Consider the following 20,843-nt stretch of genomic DNA (forward strand, 5'->3'; position numbering starts at 1 on the left):
TAAAGGAGCGTTACATCATCCTCTTCCAGTAGCGGGGTATTTCATTTAGAGTGTGACAGCAATGATCACACAAAGTCACCGGAGGGGAGATTCAAAATAAAGGAGTCTGTCGTCCTGAGAGGAGTGACGGGAGCTGTGGCTTCAGGAGGACAGAAAACATTCTTTTTCCCAGACTCTGAACTCTTTAAATATGTCAAGACACTCGTTGATATTCAACAGAGTAAACACAGGAGCTTAAGTCCCACACCGATCATCTTTTGATCTAATGTCAAAGCATTTCCAGTGGTCATTAGCCAAAGGGAAAAAAACTGTCGTTCTTTAGGACATAGTTTCTGCAGAGTGCCAGGAGTTCATTACAAATCCACCTCTCAGTTATAGATAGAACAGTTGACACGGTATAAGCCCGGCCCCTTTTCCCATAATCCATCTGTTTACACACGCTAAACTCACTAGCCCCTCACACCCCCAATATTGTATATCCAGCTGTACAGTTCTGATCCAGATTCCAGCTCAGACGAGGAAAACAAAGCCGTTCATGGATCTATTTGTCTGCAAGTGGATGATCAGAATGGAGCAGAGCAAGGAGACTTTGCTGATTGTAGCACCTACTTCACTGCTACAAGCTTTCTCCAGCAGCATTTTTGTGCCTACTCCTGATTCAAAGTGATTTGAAAATAAAAACACCGGTAACGCTTTATAATAGGTGTCCTTAATAAACTATTTATAAGACATTAACAAGCACTTTTAATGTTGTAGTAAGCTGCTTATAAAGACATTTATTAGCAGTTGTAAATGTCTTACAACTGACTCACAAGTTCAAATAAGCTGCTTATAAACACATTAAAGGACTCATTAATAAACTATTTATAAGACATTAACAAGCACTTTTAATGTTGTAGTAAGCTGCTTATAAAGACATTTATTAGCAGTTGTAAATGTCTTACAACTGACTCACAAGTTCAAATAAGCTGCTTATAAACACATTAAAGGACTCATTAATAAACTATTTATAAGACATGAACAAGCACTAGAAAGGTTGTAATAAGCTGCTTATAAACACATTTATAAGCAGTTGTAATTGTCCTTAATAAACTATTTATAAGACATTAACAAGAACTTTTAATGTTGTATTAAGCTGCTTATAAAGATATTTATTAGCAGTTGTAAATTTCTTACAACTGACTTACAAGTTCTAATAAGAGACTTATAAACACATTAAAAGACTCATTAATAAACTATTTATAAGACATGAACAAGCACTAGTAATGTTGTATTAAGCTGCTTATAAAGACATTTATTAATCCTTCATAAAATGCCTTATGAGATAATAACAGTGTTGCTATTAACAGTTTATTAAGTGTTTTGCAGCCCCCCAATCTAAAGCGTGATCAAATAGGGGTTCATATTCACAAGCCATTTATAAACTGCTTGTATGGGATTAATAAATATATTTACAGTGTTCTTATTAACAGTTTATTAAGTGTTTTGCGGCCCCCCAATCTAAAGCGTGATCAAATAGGGGTTCATATTCACAAGCCATTTATAAACTGCTTGTATGGGATTAATAAATATATTTACAGTGTTCTTATTAACAGTTTATTAAGTGTTTTGCAGCCCCCCAATCTAAAGCGTGATCAAATAGGGGTTCATATTCACAAGCCATTTATAAACTGCTTGTATGGGATTAATAAATATATTTACAGGTCCCATGTTAAGTGGACTTACATTTTCTTAAGTCCAGCTGCTATGACTTAACCTCAAAACTACACCACCTGGATGAATGAGAACCTTTACTGACAGTTTGAGTGTTTTGCAGCCTCCTAAAGTGTGGGCTATGTTTTGCCACAAACAAAAGCAAAGTACAGAATATGAAAAATGCCCTTTATAACATTAACCAAAGCCACAAACATATAACAACTCTAACACATCACAACAACATTGTGGATAACATTTTAAACTTTCAACAAACTTTAAAAAAAAAAAAAAATCAATATCTGCCCTTCCTACATTACAAAAAAAACATTAAGTGGATCAATTGTACTTTTTCTTAATGTCGTGTAGTAACCGTCCAAGTGGACCACTGTGATATTTTTTGCAAGCCATTCATTCCATTCAATCAAACAGAGGTGATCACGTAGCATATCTTCAGTTTGATTCCCCCGAAGCCTCCATACTTGCTCTTTATAGGTCCGCCATGCCCTTTCTATATGTTGTGTGTGAGCACCGTTCTGTGGATTTACGTAAAACTGACTGTGATTAACAGTGAAGTGTTTGTACCCAAGAGCAGGAAGGATGCGATATGCTCGCCACTCATCACTCATAATAGTGGACCCGGGTTTCACGTGGCGGGCAATGAGTGGTACAAGTTCTCTGCGAGTACGTTTCTTCACAAGTCTCAAAACTGGCTTTCCACTCCTCTGCCCCTGGACTCCTAGCATACCAAAAACCCACATCTTTCTCTTCCATGCTCCCGCCATTCTTCCTTTCCCATACTGTTTAAAAAAATGAAAGAAAAGGATTAACACAAAAACAGTAAACACAAAAATTTTAGGCTAATGATTTTTTTTAATGTAAAAAAAGATGACTGACTAATGGTGCAAGAATAAATATTCTGAGATTTTCATTATATGGACACCTACTGTATTGGATCAAGAATTGGTGATAAATTATACTTCTTTTAATATTACACACTGGTTATTAACAACTACTTGCAAAATTACAAAAGCATTACATGTGTACGTATTGAAAAATGTAACAGAAAACATCTTTTAAAAAATAGAAAGTGACTATTTGCAGGCAATTTTCAAAATAAGATGAAACCTTAACCCCTTTCCCTTCCCAGATGAAGGGGTTGAGGTTAAGATTACGAGTTAGGGTTAAACCAAGTGATTCCTGACTGCAGATGTTTCTGCAGCTCACCGCTCCTCCAGGAGAGCACATTTCACACACCTATGTACATTACAGCTAATGGGACTTTAACTTTATGTTTAACGTTAAATACTTGCAGCCAACAACAACATTCAGCCACTTAAAATACATGCAGGCAACACACTGATGCGCACCTTGGCTGCACATTTTACGTGTGGCCAATATAAATTTCCATCACTTTTTTGTGCTGGTTGCACCATATGTGAAAGTTAGTATTTGATGATTATTATACCCCAAATACTATTTTGAATGAATACTGTTTGTATGACAGTTGTTATTTCCAAACACAAATGCCTTTGCTTGTTTCAGTATAGATGTCTTTCTTTGGGGCTTTTTTTAAAGGCTGATGTTATTCATACATATTTATGTGAGTTCAAGCACAAAAACTGATGGAAATTCACATTAGCCACACGTAATTCGTGCAACCAAGATGCACATTTCTACATGCCAGCATTTATTTTAAGTGCGTCCAAGGCTGGATTTTGTTGATTGTTGCATGCTTTTGAAGTTAAAGTCAAAGTTATATTAGCTGTTACACACCCTAAGTGTGTGAAATTTACTCTTATAGTTGACCCATCTCCTGGGGGAGAGGTGAGTTGCAGAAACAGCTGTGCTTGGAAACCACGTGGTGAATTAATCTGACCCTTATCCTAACCGTAGCCCAAAACCCTCTTCTGGGTTCATGCAGCCAAGAAAAACTTTCAGCACTGGTCACACGTATTTAGAAATTTATGTGCGAATAGTCACTTTCTGTGTATTCTATGCTGCCTTCTGCTTACCTTTCTTTTATGTCGGAAGTGACTCTCATCAATCACAACAAATTCATGTCGTCCACCAATGATTTGTCCCTTGTTTCGCCTCATTCTTTTAACAGCAGTAATGCAGACCTGGCGTAGTTTTTTTGCCATTTTTGTGAGAGTGGTAGAACTTGCTGCTATGTTATCTGCTATCATATCAATCTGCCGTAGACGCAAACCTTGGGAAAATCTGAAGAAGAGAAAACAAGTACAACCTCAGACAATTAATGCTTTTATGTCAAACAAGCTCAAATTGCCTTAAAGACACACTCCAATAAACATCTTTGTTGTGTGTTTTTAACATGTTCTTGTAGAATTTTTCTCATGCTGAAGGACTTTTAGAAAATAATTTAAAATTAAAATTGAATGACTTTCTTTATTCAAATTGTGATGGATCAGGAACAGACCAAAACTTGTGGTTTAAATTTTTTTAAACCAGCAAAATTTTATTTTTAATTTATTTAGCATTTGGCATTTCTCTGAGAAAACTTGTACATTAATACCTTTATGTATTAAATACAAAGTATGAATTTAAAAAATCAATACTTTACTACTTTGGTATTAATACATAGATGTATTAGTATGTGAAATTAGTTAATATCAAAAAATATATTAAAATATTTTTCTAGCTGCCATACCAAATTAATTTCTTATGTTAGATTAATGTAATTCAATTTTATGATATTTTATTCAGTTATTATTTTTTCTTTTTTGCATGCTTGCTCCTACGCCAAAAGCATACTTTATGTAACATATTGGTACAACCTTTGAACATCTTTAAACCTAAACAAAAGAAAGGTCAACAAAATGTACAAGAGCAGTTTAATCAATGGAACGTGTATGAAGCTGAAGAGTTTCCTGGTTTTATGTGTACCACCTTAAAAAGCAATGATGTGAATATCATAGTTGGAGACAGTCACATACCTGTATATGAACTGCATCCATTCAAAAAGGGATATTTTTGAACGCTGGAATAGAGACTTGTGTCGAATCGATTTCACCCTTTTTTTTCCTCTATGCACAGCACGCTGACATTTCCTGCAAAGTCAAATTATATCAACTTAATCGGCTTCAACCAAAATTTCCAACACAACATTTTTCTTTTAATAACTGCAGCCATTATGTACTGAAAAAACAACAACAATCATACTTACCAAGCATAATGGTCTTTTGTCTTCCATTTTTTCAATTTCATTCGCTTGTGACAGATGCTGCATTTCATTTCCCTTCTTAAAAGATGATTTTTTTGCATCCATTTGATCAGTTTTAAGGCTTTTCTTTTAGATTTGCCCGCAAAAATGAGCCTCCGCAGTCTGGTAACTAAGGTCATTTCTTACGTTAATAAAAGCGCCTTCCTGAGTTTCATACAACCAGTTTGAATTTATTGCCGCCAGTCTTTTGCCGCCAATTTTAATCTCCAATCATTATCGACAACTTTGATCCCCCCACTACGAAACGGACTGTCGTACAAATTAAACGCTACTGGATTGGTTGCTTACATTTTCTTAGTGCGCAGGCCCAGCTTTTGTTCAATCGTTGCTAAGCTTAGTAAGAGTTTGCTGCTCGCTATAGTTATCCACTGTGTCTGTCCCACAAGTCCGAAGCCGCATGTACACCCGCTCTGGAGCTGGAAGGGCGAAGTCGCCCGAGCTGAAGAAAAGTATGAAGAGGAAGCAAACAGATGAAGCACGTCTCCCTGGTAAGCTACAAACAAATATGTCAAGTCCTTCTCTGAAGACCTAAAATAGCTGAATCGTGTTTTAATTATATTTTGTCAAATAACTCCAAATGGGTCAGTCCATTAATATTTATTTTGTTTATGACGTGTTATTAGGGGTGTAACGGTACACGTAGTTGGACCGAAACGTTTCGGTACGGCACTTTCGGTTCGGTTCACGTTCGTACCGTTTCGGTTTTCGGTTTGTTTATTTTTTCCCCGCAAATGTATTAACTTTGCGTTGAGGCGGAACTAATGTTATTCGTGGTATTCCACCGAGACTCTCACTGGTTTCTGCACTCGCGCGCCTGTAGGAAAGGGGGCGGGGGGGGGGGTGCAGAGGTTGTCGCGCGCAGCGCAACAGTTTCTGTGACCGCGCGTTTAGTTTGTGTAGCTCAGTTATGGAGAACTGCAATAAGTCCACACGGGTAAGTGAACCCCGAAGGAAGATCCGCCTTCCACGGCCAAAAACGTCATTGCACTTCAGCTTCAACAGCTATCAGGTGATGGAGGTGACAGTGCGCATGTCCACAGGATCAGGATGGCTAATGCTTAGCTTACGCTCTCCTGTGGGGAATGCTCTGTTGTGTTGACATCGTTACTCAAAGATAGTGTATGCCACAGAATAGATCTGTTAATGCTCTTAAAACGGCATGACCCGACTGTTTCAGTCTACAAGAAAATAAATGTGCAAGTTAATTTTTCATGCCAGTATTAATTATTCAAAGTTTTTAGTTCCTGGCAGCTAATAGTTTTTCTTATTTTATTAAGCAGATCCCCTAGAGAGGTCAATTTTATTTATTCTTATATAAAACCAATAAATGCATTTTGCAAGAAATTATTTTCTGGCTTTTTGTACAGTAAAAATACCAAAATATATGAATTAAAGCTTTATTAATCTCCCAAGGGAGAAAAACACACACAATAAATAACAATAAGATAATACTTTATAAAATATCAGGCAGATTTGTTAAACATCAGTACCAAACCGAAACGTATCGAACCGAGCCCTAAGAAACTCTGAATCAAACCGAAATGAGATTTTAGCGTATCGTTACACCCCTAACGGTTATGCTGCTTTCAGACAGACGTATTTTCACATTGGAGCATTTAAACCAGTGGCGATTTCTTTAAGACTGCAAGGGAAGCTCGGCTTCCCATATAATGTCACAAAATTAATGGTGAAATATGTACTATTGTATTAACATTTCACTAACCCTAACCCTCCCATCGCGGATTTCTCAAGTTCAGTCGAAATAAAAACTGCTGCAGCACGCACTTCTAGCAGGCTAAGACAACGTCACGGTATTCGGACCTTTTGATTGGACATAAGTTTCAGGAAGTCACACGCAGCCTTGTCCAGTTTGACACAGAGCTGCGGAGCACTTTCTGATGTGTCCTAGTTAAAAACAAAGCTGACTGCAATGTACGCCATGGAGGATTTTTTAGGAAAATCTCCCACTTATCTTGACTTCCTTCATCGTAAAAATCTGAGTGAGATCGTGAAGCAGTCATACAGATTTGTGTGTTTGGCGCTGACCATCCCTTAAAAATTGTACCATAAGAATGTTACTTAATATTTGCAAAACAAAAAATGTATTCTTCAAAATGTTGTTTTAATGTTGTCTACCAATCCCAAATAGTCTTTTAAATGATAAACTTTTATTTTTTTCCCCCTAACAGATCAGGCTGAAGTGTCACCTACTGCCCAGCTTGTTACAAAACAACAGCAACAACAAATCAAAAAGCTGACAGAAAAAATTCAGAGGCAGGAGGAGCTCATCAAAGAGCTGTCAGCAGAAAAAGATTTTCTGAAAGAACAGCTAGGTATGTGCAAGCAACACCACATACTACAAGTAGTGTTGTTGCCTTTTCTTAATAAAAGTAGTAGCTTAAAAATTACACTGTGCTTTTGGGTTGCAACAATTATATTTTTGTTCTGCAGCAAAACATCCTCCACAAGCCTCCACAAATGACATAATGCTGCATGGGAAACAACAAAAAACTTCCCAAGTTCAGTCAAGTTCATCTGCAAGTACATCAAGCAGTTCTTCAGACTCGAGTGACTCTTCATGCAGCAATTCTTCATCTGACTCTTCGTCTGAGTCTTCATCTTCAGATGAAGAGAAGAAGAAGAAGAAGAAGAAGAATGGAAAGAAGAAGAAGGGAACACCAAAAAAGAAGAAAAAAAGAGGCAAGAGTGGAAAGAAGAGACAAATCAAAGCCCGCAAACATGTCAGAAGAGGTAACTTCAGATTTTCAATTTTTCTTGAGAAATAATTGCTATGGTGTGTCCCCTTACAGAGAGGTAATAACATAGACAGAAACCCAAATGTGACAGGTATAGATAGTTAACATATAAAAATGATGAGATGTGTATTCCATTAAAGGGTAACACAACAGGACAGTTGGAGACTCCACTCCCAGCCCGGATTTAAAAAATGGGGAAAAAAAGTGGCGGGGCGAGGGTTGGTTACACTCACACTGCCTATTTAGTATGGGGAGTGATACTGACCTCAGCAATGCCCAACAGTGGGGCTGCTTGCACAGCTGAGGGTTTGCAGAACCATGTCTGAGTGATAAAATGAAGCTAACATAGTAGCAAAGAATCCTGAGTGAAAGTTCATTCCAAATCCCATCACCAGGACAGAGTTTTCTGGATTAAATGACAATTACACTTAACAACTGTTGTCTAACTTTCACGTCCGACCGTTACACAATCTAAGATGGGCAGGGCTTTTATATGCTGGAGATGTAAAGTATGACACGAAAGCTCTGAAATGACATGGGACATAGACATAAATAGACCAATCGTAAAATTCAACTTTAGTACCTTGTTTTAACCTCTAGGGGGCAGGACACAGAGAGTTTTAGACCATCAAATCAGGAACATATATGTTTGATAATTAATATATGTCATGCAAACATGCAGAGTACACAATTTCAAAACATTGCTTGACCATCCTTTCTATGTTTCAGCACGTGTCCCAGATGAGGTGGTGGAGCGTTACAGAAAGGTCCTCAAGGCCTTCAACAAAGGACAAACATTAACTGCAGCATTCAGAAAAGTGGGAGTAGATCGGAACACCGTTGTGTGCAGTGCTGCGGTGGCAGAACTTGCCATTGCAGCCCCACAGAAGTACTCCGAGCTAAAACAGTTTCACAATCCCAAAAAGAAACTTAGCGACTTTACAAAAGCTTGCATCGACACAATTGATGCAAATTCACAAATTGAAGACACAATCGACACTTTTAAAAAAAGTGGACAGTTACTGCCCCTTGGGAAGGGCAGATATTGTTTTTTTTTTTTTTTTTTAAAGTTTGTTGAAAGTTTAAAATGTTATCCACAATGTTGTTGTGATGTGTTAGAGTTGTTATATGTTTGTGGCTTTGGTTAATGTTATAAAGGGCATTTTTCATATTCTGTACTTTGCTTTTGTTTGTGGCAAAACATAGCCCACACTTTAGGAGGCTGCAAAACACTCAAACTGTCAGTAAAGGTTCTCATTCATCCAGGTGGTGTAGTTTTGAGGTTAAGTCATAGCAGCTGGACTTAAGAAAATGTAAGTCCACTTAACATGGGACCTGTAAATATATTTATTAATCCCATACAAGCAGTTTATAAATGGCTTGTGAATATGAACCCCTATTTGATCACGCTTTAGATTGGGGGGCTGCAAAACACTTAATAAACTGTTAATAAGAACACTGTAAATATATTTATTAATCCCATACAAGCAGTTTATAAATGGCTTGTGAATATGAACCCCTATTTGATCACGCTTTAGATTGGGGGGCTGCAAAACACTTAATAAACTGTTAATAGCAACACTGTTATTATCTCATAAGGCATTTTATGAAGGATTAATAAATGTCTTTATAAGCAGCTTAATACAACATTACTAGTGCTTGTTCATGTCTTATAAATAGTTTATTAATGAGTCTTTTAATGTGTTTATAAGTCTCTTATTAGAACTTGTAAGTCAGTTGTAAGAAATTTACAACTGCTAATAAATATCTTTATAAGCAGCTTAATACAACATTAAAAGTTCTTGTTAATGTCTTATAAATAGTTTATTAAGGACAATTACAACTGCTTATAAATGTGTTTATAAGCAGCTTATTACAACCTTTCTAGTGCTTGTTCATGTCTTATAAATAGTTTATTAATGAGTCCTTTAATGTGTTTATAAGCAGCTTATTTGAACTTGTGAGTCAGTTGTAAGACATTTACAACTGCTAATAAATGTCTTTATAAGCAGCTTACTACAACATTAAAAGTGCTTGTTAATGTCTTATAAATAGTTTATTAAGGACACCTATTATAAAGCGTTACCAAAACACCCAGAAATGCCATTTTGAATTTTGAGAAATTATGAGAGAAACGCCACAAGAACTTGTTAAAAACACCAAAAATATCATTTTCATCAGAGTGGGCCTGTAAGGAGAGCAAAGCCTTCACATACCGGCTGTGAGCAAAACATGGGCAAACCCGTCCATAGCACAGGTGGCCTGCACGAAAGGCCCTGGTTTTAGACCACTTTGGGGGTCTGTGGCGTCAATATGTTCATGCACAAATTTATTCTACAGGGATGGTTCTAGCAACAGGTTTGTAGAGAACAATTATACAAGATGCAAGGGGAATTTAGGGTGAAGTAGGTGAGATGCACATCATGCAGATTTTTTATCTTTTAGACCCCCCCCAAAACCCTGCTGACTGTACAAAGAACACTGTTCACGTCATAAGTTTGCTAGCTGTGTTTACAGCCTGACTGTTGGAAGTTAGGAAAATAAACAATCTGAGCTTAATTTGTTTGTGCGTCCTATACGGGTGTCCTACGAGCACTTGAATATCACATGCACACCCCACGTTTGCGGCATACACAGATAATCTGCACCACACAAGATTGCCGGTGGGATTTCCGTCTTGCCAGCACATATTTCAAAGTGTCTTTGGGCAAAACACTTAACCCCACCTTGCCTCTGATGGGAGGTTGGCGCCAGTGTTCGGCAGTGGAGCCGCCACCAGTGTGTGAATGGGACTGTGACTGTAAAGCCTTTCGGGCCTTTGAGGAAGGTGAGGGGCCAATACACACATCTTAATAACGAGTACAGAGTGGTGTAAGGACACTGTATGACAGTATCACCTGTATGTCAAAGAGGGTGCAACTTACATTAGCCTTACTTCACAATGCACTTACTACACTCACAACAACTGTAAGGCTACGTTCACACTGCTGGCTGAAACAACTCAATTCCGATTTTTTTGCCCCTATGCGACATGTATCTGATTTTTTCATGTCAGTCTGAAAGACACAGATCCGATCTTTTCAAATGCGACCCAGGCCACTTGGGTATGTGGTCCTGAATTCGATACATATCCGATCTTTTGAAATGCAACCACGGTCTGACCGGCCAGGCCACATGAATCCGACCCGTACATCATCGATACGCTACAAACGTCATCATTCTGCGTTGAAGTAGGCGGGAACGAGAAAATAAACATCGACCATGGCGGACGATGCTGCTGAGACCAGTCAGTGAAAGGGATGCGAGGTCACCAATTGGATTCATATTTGGAGTGACAGCTCTATTCAGGCCAAACTCCAGGGCTCTTATCGCAACCGGGCGGTTTTTGAAAATATTTCCAGTGAAATGGCAGAGCGTGGTGTTGAACCTTTCCCGCAATGACTTTTTTCCCTTTCCGACCGTGGTCAGAAGCGCGGGGGACAGAAGGCGGATCCTCCTCCGGGGTTCACTTCCCCGTTCGGACCCTCAGATCCTTCTTTTATTACCGTTCTCCTTCCTCCCTAACACACAACATGAATGCGCCCCCCACTGCCCCCCCCCCCCAATTCTCTACCTCGCTGCACGGCTCTCTCCTTTCTCTTACACACATGCGCGCGGCCCCAGCACGCACACATCCACAACAGTGGGTACAGACGATCCTGGCTCCAATGCCTTCTTAAAATGAGAAGATATTGTAATTGTGCTGGTTCCTTTTTGAAAATAAATTTATTAATGCAAAAATAGCTCCGCTGTTGACAACACCGTTGTTTGACATCCATTGTTAACGTTAGCTACTTCTGCAAACAATGAGTGACGTCGTTCACCGTTGAGTACTCTCAGTGACGTGCGGTGAGGTTGATGGCTGGTGAGGCACTGAATCCTCTGGAGTCAGATTTACAATTGCAAGAACTGAATATTTCACCATTCATCCAACAGCAGATAACAGCATATAAGATACACACAAGAACATATTTGTCCTACAGAGAATATTTATTTTACAGACATGGATAGAACACTCCTATTGTGTATAAATTATTCATATTTACTGTAAATAAATTAAAGTATATTACAGATGTGTTCAGCACACATTTGACCCTCAGTAACTATTTCTGGTATTTTTCCAACTTCAAATTCTGGAGCTTTATTCAGTGTTACTAAATGTTGTTTTTAAAAATGATCATAAAAAATAAAATAAATTATTTTACTTACATTTTTACCCACTTACTCCAATGTTATTTTTAAAAAACAAACGTTGAAAAACGTGTTTCGCCTTACTTTTTAAGTCCATGTGTTGATCCTTTTCCACAAAAAGCTCTATGATCTGTTGTAAAAGTTTTCCTTATTTTCCTTTAGTTTATATGAGTTTCTCCCTCTCAATAGAGAAAGACGTTCTTAGTCTTTTTCTACGGCAGCAGTGAACAGAAACTGTGGAAAACATGTTAAGTTGTCTGAAAATGTATATGTAACACACATCAGTGGAAAATAATATTTACTTCATTTACCTTTTTCTATTTTATCACGATTATGACAGGTGAGGCTCTGCCTCACTTGCCTCACCTGACCGCGCGTCACTGAGTACTCTTCTGCGCATGCGGGTCACTTCTGGGTCATTCCACGGTCACACAGGAGATCACCAAAGTTCGCATTTAATTGGAAATGTGAACGGCCTTGCAAAAAAATCTGATTTTTTCGAAAAATCGGAATTGAGCATTAAGCCCTGGAGTGTGAACGTAGCCTATGACGCACCTGCACTCCTCTTTAAAATACAGCCGCTCCTCTCTACAACCCTCCACCCAAAAACCTGCTGTACAGATGCATGACACCAACCCTTTACATTTCTAAACTTACCTTGGTTCTAAAGAAAGACAAAACAAAATGACTTCTTGTTCTTTTGTTTCTCAGTCAAACAAAATGAAATCTGAATTTTGGTTATTTTGTAAAGAAAATAGATTCTGAGGATTAATGTTTTTCAGTCAGATGGCCTAAATTCCTTTACTCTTTGAACCCTTTTTCCTGTCTTTTCATTCATTTCCTGTCTAAAAACGGATAAGCTTTTAGAAAGTGATAAGAAATTCGAGCTGCAACTATATTTTTTTTCCGTGTGTTGTTTGTTTCCTGTGTTGTAAGTGCAGATGATCAGGTGAAACAGTTGTTTGTTGTACCTGGCATTAAGGACGACTCCAGCCTATTCCTAAAGCTTTGAGGTCTGACGGCTGCAAAGAGAGCACAGAGTTTTAATAATAAAACATCTGACATCAGGATTTAGATGGATCTGTGGCAGAATGCTCCATATATCCTCGCAATAACTCCTGCATTTTGCTCCAGAATCACAGAAAGAATCTGCAGAATCCACAGCTCCTCTCGCAGAGAAGCTTTTAATCAAATGCAGATTTTTTTCATTTAGCTTGAAATGTTTCATAATCTGGGAAAATACACGGATGGCCCATATTTTGAAATGCTTTTTATTAGTTTGTTTTCTTTTCATGCATTCTCAGACCCCACTTAAGGGTTCAATCTGCCCAGTTTGAGCCCTGCGTGCCAGACTGCAGAGGACAGGCTCTACAGTGTTTGCAGACAGTCAGGAGTCCAACTTTGATTAGAAAAAGGCCTTATATGTTCACCAAGCTGCTCAATTCCTAAAGTGCTGAATAAACTTTATTCAATTATTCTTCTCATATGCAATGTAGTTTTGGATTTTTGATGAATTTTTCCTTTTTTATTTTTTATTTTGTCCCATCTTTTATTTTAAAGTCATTGTCCAAATTAAAATATAATCATTTTTATCATCATCTGACCCTTCATTCCAATGGAGATTCTGCAAATCCCATTTTTTTAAATTATATTTTTCTGTAGTGCAAGTTGTCTTAGGTGTAAACTGACCAATCAGATCCCTCAGTAAAAAAAAGTATGTGGTCTCACGTCAAACGTTTGAAGTGTTTGATTGACAGATTCTCATAAGCCCGCTTTCAGGCAAAAGTGGTGTGGCCTTCCAACAAGTTCATTTCTTTTTTGGCGAGAGTGGCTGCCAGAAAAACTCAGCCCGACTCTGACCAATCACTGCTTACTGATGTCATCCAGCTCCAACATGGCGGTATTTGTATACAGCAGGGGTCGGCAACCCATGGCTCCGGAGCCACATGTGGCTCTTTCATCTTTCTGTTGTGGCTCCCTGTGACTTTGGAAAATAATGAGTATTTTATAATAATTAAATTTTATTTTAGTTTGTTCATCTGCTGGCTCCGTACGAAGCGCGTACCACGTCAAAACCAGCTTCCTAAATGAGCTCGTATTTATCGGGCGATAACTGCAGAGCTGATAGCAGGAAGAGACACGCGGTCCGGAGTGATCTTCTGCCGGGAACTTGACGTGCCGCGGGGCAGAGACCAACTCGCTGATGACAGAGAGTTCGCGCCAGTGTTGCCAGATAGAGTCACAGTTTTCCAGCCCAAAAGTCATCGGAAAACCGCCAGACCCAGCCAAAAACCGCCCAACACAACTTTTGTTGATGTTTTTTTTTCGTACTGGACTGATAAAATAAAAGATTTTTCTAAATAAAAGATAGTTCAGACTAATAATAAAATGTGTACAATATTGAATATTTCTTCAGCGGGCCGCCTTCTTCCATTCATTTGCTTAACCCGCTCTATCCCCGCTATAACCTGCGTTCGGCTCTTTCATCCTTGTGCGGCGCTGGAGCGCCCCGACTATCGTATTTTGCGCTCTCTGTGTAGGACACACTGAGGACCGCGGGGGAAACAAATCTCAGCTGCAGAGGATGTGAACAGGTGAACAGGTAGAGAGGAAAAGCAGGTGGAGAGTCGGAGGAGGGGCTTTGGCTTCAAACTCTGTCAGAGAGATGCAAACACGGGCGTCAGATTGAGACGCAGCTTTCCCTGCGGAAGTTGAAGCAGAGACTTTTCCTGGGATGATTTTATGAACTCAAACATGGAAACAAGATTACCAGTAGAACTCTTCAAAATAATAAACCTGATCTCCACATTCTTCGTGTCTACCATGCATTGATAAACACATCGCTCCATGCAGTGATCAGACTATAACTTCAGCTGGTGGCTCCTCACAACGCGAGCGCGGTATCATCCTTTTAAGAACACAATGTGCATTTGCAGTGATGTATGTTTCATAGGATGTCCAATTGGCCAATCTACATGTCAATCAAGTCCCGTACTTCTCAGTGAGGATTTTGATTGGCTGGTGGATTTTTAAGAAGTACTTCTTTTATCATTTCTGGCCCGCCATCTACACTCATATCCTTGATATAATATATAAATGCATAATATATATAATGATGTCGAAACGGGTTGTGGCTCCGGGTGCTTTCTTTTCATTAGGGGCGGTCCCCAATGGCTCTTTGAGTAAAAAAGGTTGCCGACCCCTGGTATACAGAAAAGTTCAGCCGAATTGACTTGGTTTGGTTGGAGCTGGAAGTAAATCCTTGTAACCCTTGTGCTATCCTAGGCATTTTAATGTTGGGAGTTGGGTCATCTAGACCCACTAGACAGTGCTCTGAACCTTTTTTCTTCAATGATTTGTGATCTTCACTGGTGTCCATGGATTACATGAAATCTTTCCACCTTTATCCACCTTTGTCATGGTAGGGAGAACACGTCAATGGAAGGGAGGGGTCATCTAAGATAGGACAACGGTTAAATGGGGGATGTCACACTCACTCCAGTTTTCATGTACAGTCAATGGATGGAATCTTGCAGTGGACAGTAGCAAAATTCATTATACAAGCTGGTTTAAAGCAAGGAGCAGGGCTTAGGGACAAAATTGCTTAAAAATCCATAAAATGACTAAATTAGCATAACAAAATAGCCAAATGGTAATATTATCATTGATAGCTTATTAAGCAAGCTGAAGCTAAACTGTGATAATTTTCCTAAAACACTCTGAAAATACCTAAATTTCACTCAAAGTCAAAACGATGTTGATAATAGCTACAGTGTGCTGATGGTGTGGTAGCCTAATCATTACCATAGCTATAGTATGTTAAAATGATTGCAGATGAAAGTTTTGTTCCTTTTTTTTTAATTTGCTGAAAAAAATAACCAAAAAGAGAAATAATGTCATCAATGACCTAAACATTTTATGTTTGGATGGATGAAAATGGCTAAAGCACACTGAAGATATGAACTGTCCTGAAGAATGAGAAATAAAACACATTGAAAACGCTAAAATATTGTAAAGTAGAAGCTTGAAACTGTGGGGGAAACACAGCAAACCAGAGAAATACGTCGGTAAAATACAAATAGCCTTCATCAAGGCTGCTGCCTTCAGCTCCATTCTTGTCTTCTTTAGCACAGACAGTGAAAGCCGCATGTTATGTGGAGCCTCTGTGTTTATGGCTTCTGCATATTGATGTGCAACCATTTCAAGCAAACAGTCTGCACACTGCTTTTAAAAAGAAAAAGCTTCTGACTTGAAAATGAATTGGGTCTTTTAATCTATTTTCTTTCCTTCAATCTGTTGTTTTCTCCCTGCAATCCACCAACAAGCAAAAAGTAGTGTCTCCAGGGAAGGAGAGGGGTGGAGTGAAGACACAAAGACCCTTTGATAAGTCAGATATAATGAGGAGACAGGAGGTATAAAGGAAACAAGCCTGAGTAAATGTGCACTTTGTGATTACCTTTAGAGGAAATTGGGAGTTCACCTCCAACATTTGCGAGGAACTTGCCTATGTTGGCCCAACCTGTCGACATGGCAAATCAGCAGAACACATTTCCTGGAACAGACAACTTTATTGGTCTCGGAAACCTCAACTAGAATGCAGATACTTATCCATAAATGTTAATCAGAAGACGACCAGGACTGGACAGTTTTTTTTCCTTATCGTCCTGGTGGTCAGTGCTACAATACAAGCCCTTTTCTAGGCAGTTTAGAGCTTTCAGTTTCTTCTCTAGAGTGCAGTAAGTGAAACAAGACCACAGGAAGGTCTTAACACTTTTTGTAGCAGCCCAAGTGTTGAGGATTTCCAGTAGGAAACAGCATGAATCCAAAGCAGCACTCATCAAAAAAGGTTGGCACATGCCTCATGGATAAACAAGGTGTCATGAGAGGAGGAATGCAGTCAAGAGACAAGAACAAGTAATCGTTTTTGTTTTACTTTGATAACTTTTTTTTTGTATCAAGCAAGTCTGCCCCCAAAGAAGCAGCTGTTTTTAACTATGTGGGATTTTTAGGCTTTTCGCTCCATCCTCATGAGTGCAATGCTAACCCAAATAAGGTTAAATACAGGTGAAACATTTCCTCTCAAGTTGTCAACTGAGTATTTCCAGTGGGGAGAATACGGCTCCTGCACCAATCCAAAGAAAATGTTTGGAAAATGCCTCATCTGTACCATTGACCGTATATGAAAACTGGACTTTGTTACCATTTCTCCAACACATTGCAAACAGGAAGTACCTGCTGACTTTAAGAAGCCAAAATCCCATAGCCTTCTATAGACAAATAAACCGCTATGACTCAGTCATTCTATTGGTCAGAATGACCATTCTTCCTCTGAAACCTCTTTTAACATGTTCTTGATAATCCTCATTTTGAAAAAAAGTTTATAGCAACGTTTTTAAGTAATAAACTGACCAATCAGATGCCTCAATAAAAGTAGGGGCCTCATGTCAAACATTTAAAAACCTTTGACAGATTTTGTGTTTCCCACTATCGAGTGATGGAATTCTGTACTTCCAACAAGCTCACTCCTAAATGGCGAACGTGGTTGCCATAGAAACGTTGACTCAGACCAACTTGCACAAATCACTGCTTTCTGACAACGTCTGGCTCCAACATGGCGACTTTGATCGCAAGAAAAATGGAGTAAACCATTTTCAATGGGTGATATTACACTCACTCAGTCCAGTTCTCAGAGACAGTCAATGATCTGTACACATGGTGTAGTGAGGAGGTTGAGGGACTTACTGTTTATGATAGTCAGAAGACTACCAGGACTATCTGCTTTAAATTTTCTGGTGGTTAAGAATAAAGCAAGGAAATTGAAAAGTTGATTTATTTTGGGATTTTCCACCTTTAATAAAGTTTTTGAAGGACAATCGTAGTGTGAAAGTGACTCTAAAATGCTTCGACTTCTTCTCCAGGATTTTGAAATGTGCTTCTTTGCTTGGGCTGTAATGTAGCTAAAGCTTTCATCACTCTGGTTGTTGGAGGCACCTTTAAACCACTTGAAGGTAGTTATTTATATAAGTTACCCTCACATGGCGATTAAGTGATGCTTTCCTCTCTCTGCTCTGGTTTCCGTCTGCCTTTCAGAGTCATTTAACGGCGATAAATCAGCCCGGGAAGATCCAGACGCTTAGCGTCGAGTGGAAGTCAGCTTCCACCAACACAGATTCGAAAAAAGAGAAAGGGTTAATGTGTTTGCAGCTCATAGCCAAAAGTTTCCTCCAACATTTCAACTTTACTGAAGTGCACACACACACACACAAACACACACACACAGAGGACAGTCCGGTGTGTGTACATGGGTGTGCATGCGTTAGTGCGTGTCTACGCCTGGCCTCAGGCTTGTATGGTGTTAATTGGATAATGTGGTACAATGACAAATCCCTGTTGCTGTGACAATAAGGTGTAGCTGTCCTGGTTTAATATCACAGACCAGGCTGTAATGTTGTTTGCACACACACACTAACTCACACACACATGCACAACAAAGCTCAGGTGTCTGTTACATCATTTTAGAAGCTAATCCCGTTCTCCTCTCCTGCAGCCAATCAGGCGCAGCCTCCACTGTCCCAACAGCCAATCAATTATCTCTAATTCCTATAAGGCTGTTCTCTCCTCCTTCACTTACCCCTTTTTTCTCCCATCCTCTCATTTCCTTCTCCTCTCCCGTCCTTTATCTCACACTCCCGTGGCTCTTTTCTTTTTCCTCCCCTCTCCCTGTTGCCTCTACTTTCCTCACCCCTCTCCTGCAGAGCCATAACTGGGGGGGATGATGGGCCATAATTCACGGGGATCCGGGCTGCCCCGGACATGCTCACATTAATTGGATGTCCATATTAAATGGGAAATGAGAGCGACAGCGAGGCAAAAAGTGAATGACTGACTCTCTTGGCTGCTATTGACCTATGAGGAAGAGACGCTGCCCTTTTCTCCAGCGCTTTCCTTCTCCCAGTTTTCTCTGCATCCGTCAGTGTGATGGATCTCAAAGCATTCATTTTCTGACCCCTCACCTGGAAGCAGATTAAGCGCTCTGATTCAATAGGACCCTTAATGGGGGCGCCAAAAGTTTATGAGGATTTCTGGAAAAGGCCAAGGAAATTAGATTGTAAGCTAACAGATTTATTGCCGTGTTTCAACACATTGTAAAAAGATTATAGGGCCCGGAGGCAGGTTGGAGGGACTCAGGGGCCGCCACGCGTCCCTCAGTGTGAAGGAGAGGGAAACACAGGCTTGCACTCCCATTTACAAGATGTTCTCTACTGACAGGCCAAAGACAAGCATGAGGATAAGATGGTGGCTGACAGTAACCTGAAGGACGCGTGTTAAAACAGCATGCCGGCGTGAAATGCTGCAGGAGATTATGGGATGTGGAGGAACTCTGCTCTCTGGAAACTTTTCCTTCTGTTCTAGGAAAAAAGACAGACTCTGCTTCCAGAGCCAACAGAGAGACCACAAAGATGAGAAAAGGCTTCAGCAAATATTCTGGAATCATCTCAGACCTACAGATTTAAGATTATAGAATACTGATAATGGAACCGTTACTTTAAAATAAAACGTATGATAAGGTTTGATGTAAATAAACCCAGATTGCTCTAGACTTACTCTAGACATTGAAATAGACTGGAGTTTGGTTGGTTAGAAGGGCGTCCACTGTTGAACGGCCGTTATGTCAGCCCCTTTTAGTGAAGATGGAGTTGAGTCAAAGGGGAGGTGTTCCAGGCATGTCCCAAATGGGGAAGACCCCAGGGAAACACTGGAGAGACATTAACCCCGGGAACTGACTTGGGAATACCCTGAGGAAGTAACCAGGGAGAGGGAAGTGGGCATCTTTGCCTAGACTGCTGCCCCCATGACCCAGTCCCAGACAAGCAAAGGAAAATGAATGGACGGATGAATTGACAGAGAGATTGATGAATATTTGGTTTGATCAATGAATTTATGTATGGATTGATGAACGAATGATGGACATTAGTCATCTAATACACATCTATTGTAAGTTGCAGATGTCTACAGGACATCTCAGACAACTGTATTTTGTTACCATGTTGGATGTCTACCAATAGATTTCTTCGTAAAGGAGGTCCCATACACATTTAATTTAATCTTTGGATATTTTTAGATGTCTATTGTAGAACTTTTTAAAAATATCTATTCAATTCAATTTTATTTGTATGGCCCAAATTCACATCAACAGTCATCTCGATGGGCTATATCTACTTGATATAAAATCGAAAAGTCAAGCATGTTTCTGTGTGATGTGATCCTTTTATTCTTTTACTATCCAGTATAAACATGCCAACATTGGTGTAGAATCCACTTTTTTTTCTAATCTAAACATGTAAATGAAATTCTATGCTTGAAGAAGTTGTTATCTGAACAGAATCTGGACTCTGTTGTGCAGCAGAAGATCAGAAATTGGGTTTGGGGCTCATTTTATTAATAATTCACCCTGACAATAGATGAAACCTTTTACGATCGTTTTGTTCAGTTACATGACAAGTTAAAAATCTAAACAGAAATATTTTTGTTGTTTTGAAGCAAGTTTCTGAGACCTTTAACCCCAGTTAGAGATTAGTAGAAATGTTTGCTACTTCTTAGAACGTAGAAATTTGTGATTACTAATTATCTGTCATCAAAAAGGCAGGACGGTGGTGTAGCGGCCTGCTCTTTCACCTTACACTGAGGTCAAATCCCAGCTGGCACCTTTCTGTGGGAAGTTTCCATGTTCTTTCTCTACAGGTGTGGACTTTTCTCCTGCTTCCTCTCACAATTCAACTGTGTCTGCAAATTTCTCCCGTGTGTTTGTGTGGCCCTGTGACTGACGGGTGACCTGATTAGGGTGTTCTCTCCATTTAACAGTTGGTGGAATGAAACCAGAAAACCTTTGACCCCAAAAGGGATTCAGTGGATGAATGGAT

At 39.4% G+C, this 20,843-nt stretch overlaps 2 protein-coding genes across 2 annotated transcripts; one reads left to right on the forward strand and one right to left on the reverse strand.

The window, feature by feature from the left end:
* Nucleotides 1-1,867: 1,867 nt before the first annotated feature.
* Nucleotides 1,868-5,083, reverse strand: LOC111947104. Its single transcript, XM_023953250.1, has 4 exons — nt 4,880-5,083; nt 4,650-4,763; nt 3,708-3,915; nt 1,868-2,492 (listed from the first exon to the last, which is right to left on the reverse strand). The coding sequence occupies exons 1-4, from the start codon at nt 5,053-5,055 to the stop codon at nt 2,004-2,006; spliced, it is 987 nt and encodes a 328-aa protein (XP_023809018.1). The 5' UTR covers nt 5,056-5,083; the 3' UTR covers nt 1,868-2,003.
* Nucleotides 5,084-5,306: 223 nt separating this feature from the next.
* Nucleotides 5,307-8,863, forward strand: LOC111947105 (coiled-coil domain-containing protein 106-like). The gene is made up of 4 exons (XM_023953251.1): nt 5,307-5,424; nt 7,126-7,269; nt 7,388-7,687; nt 8,422-8,863. The coding sequence occupies exons 1-4, from the start codon at nt 5,334-5,336 to the stop codon at nt 8,838-8,840; spliced, it is 954 nt and encodes a 317-aa protein (XP_023809019.1). The 5' UTR covers nt 5,307-5,333; the 3' UTR covers nt 8,841-8,863.
* The last annotated feature ends 11,980 nt before the right edge of the window (nt 8,864-20,843 follow it).

The sequence above is a fragment of the Oryzias latipes genome, chromosome 24 (genome assembly GCF_002234675.1).
Source record: "Oryzias latipes chromosome 24, ASM223467v1".
Lineage (NCBI taxonomy): Eukaryota > Metazoa > Chordata > Actinopteri > Beloniformes > Adrianichthyidae > Oryzias > Oryzias latipes.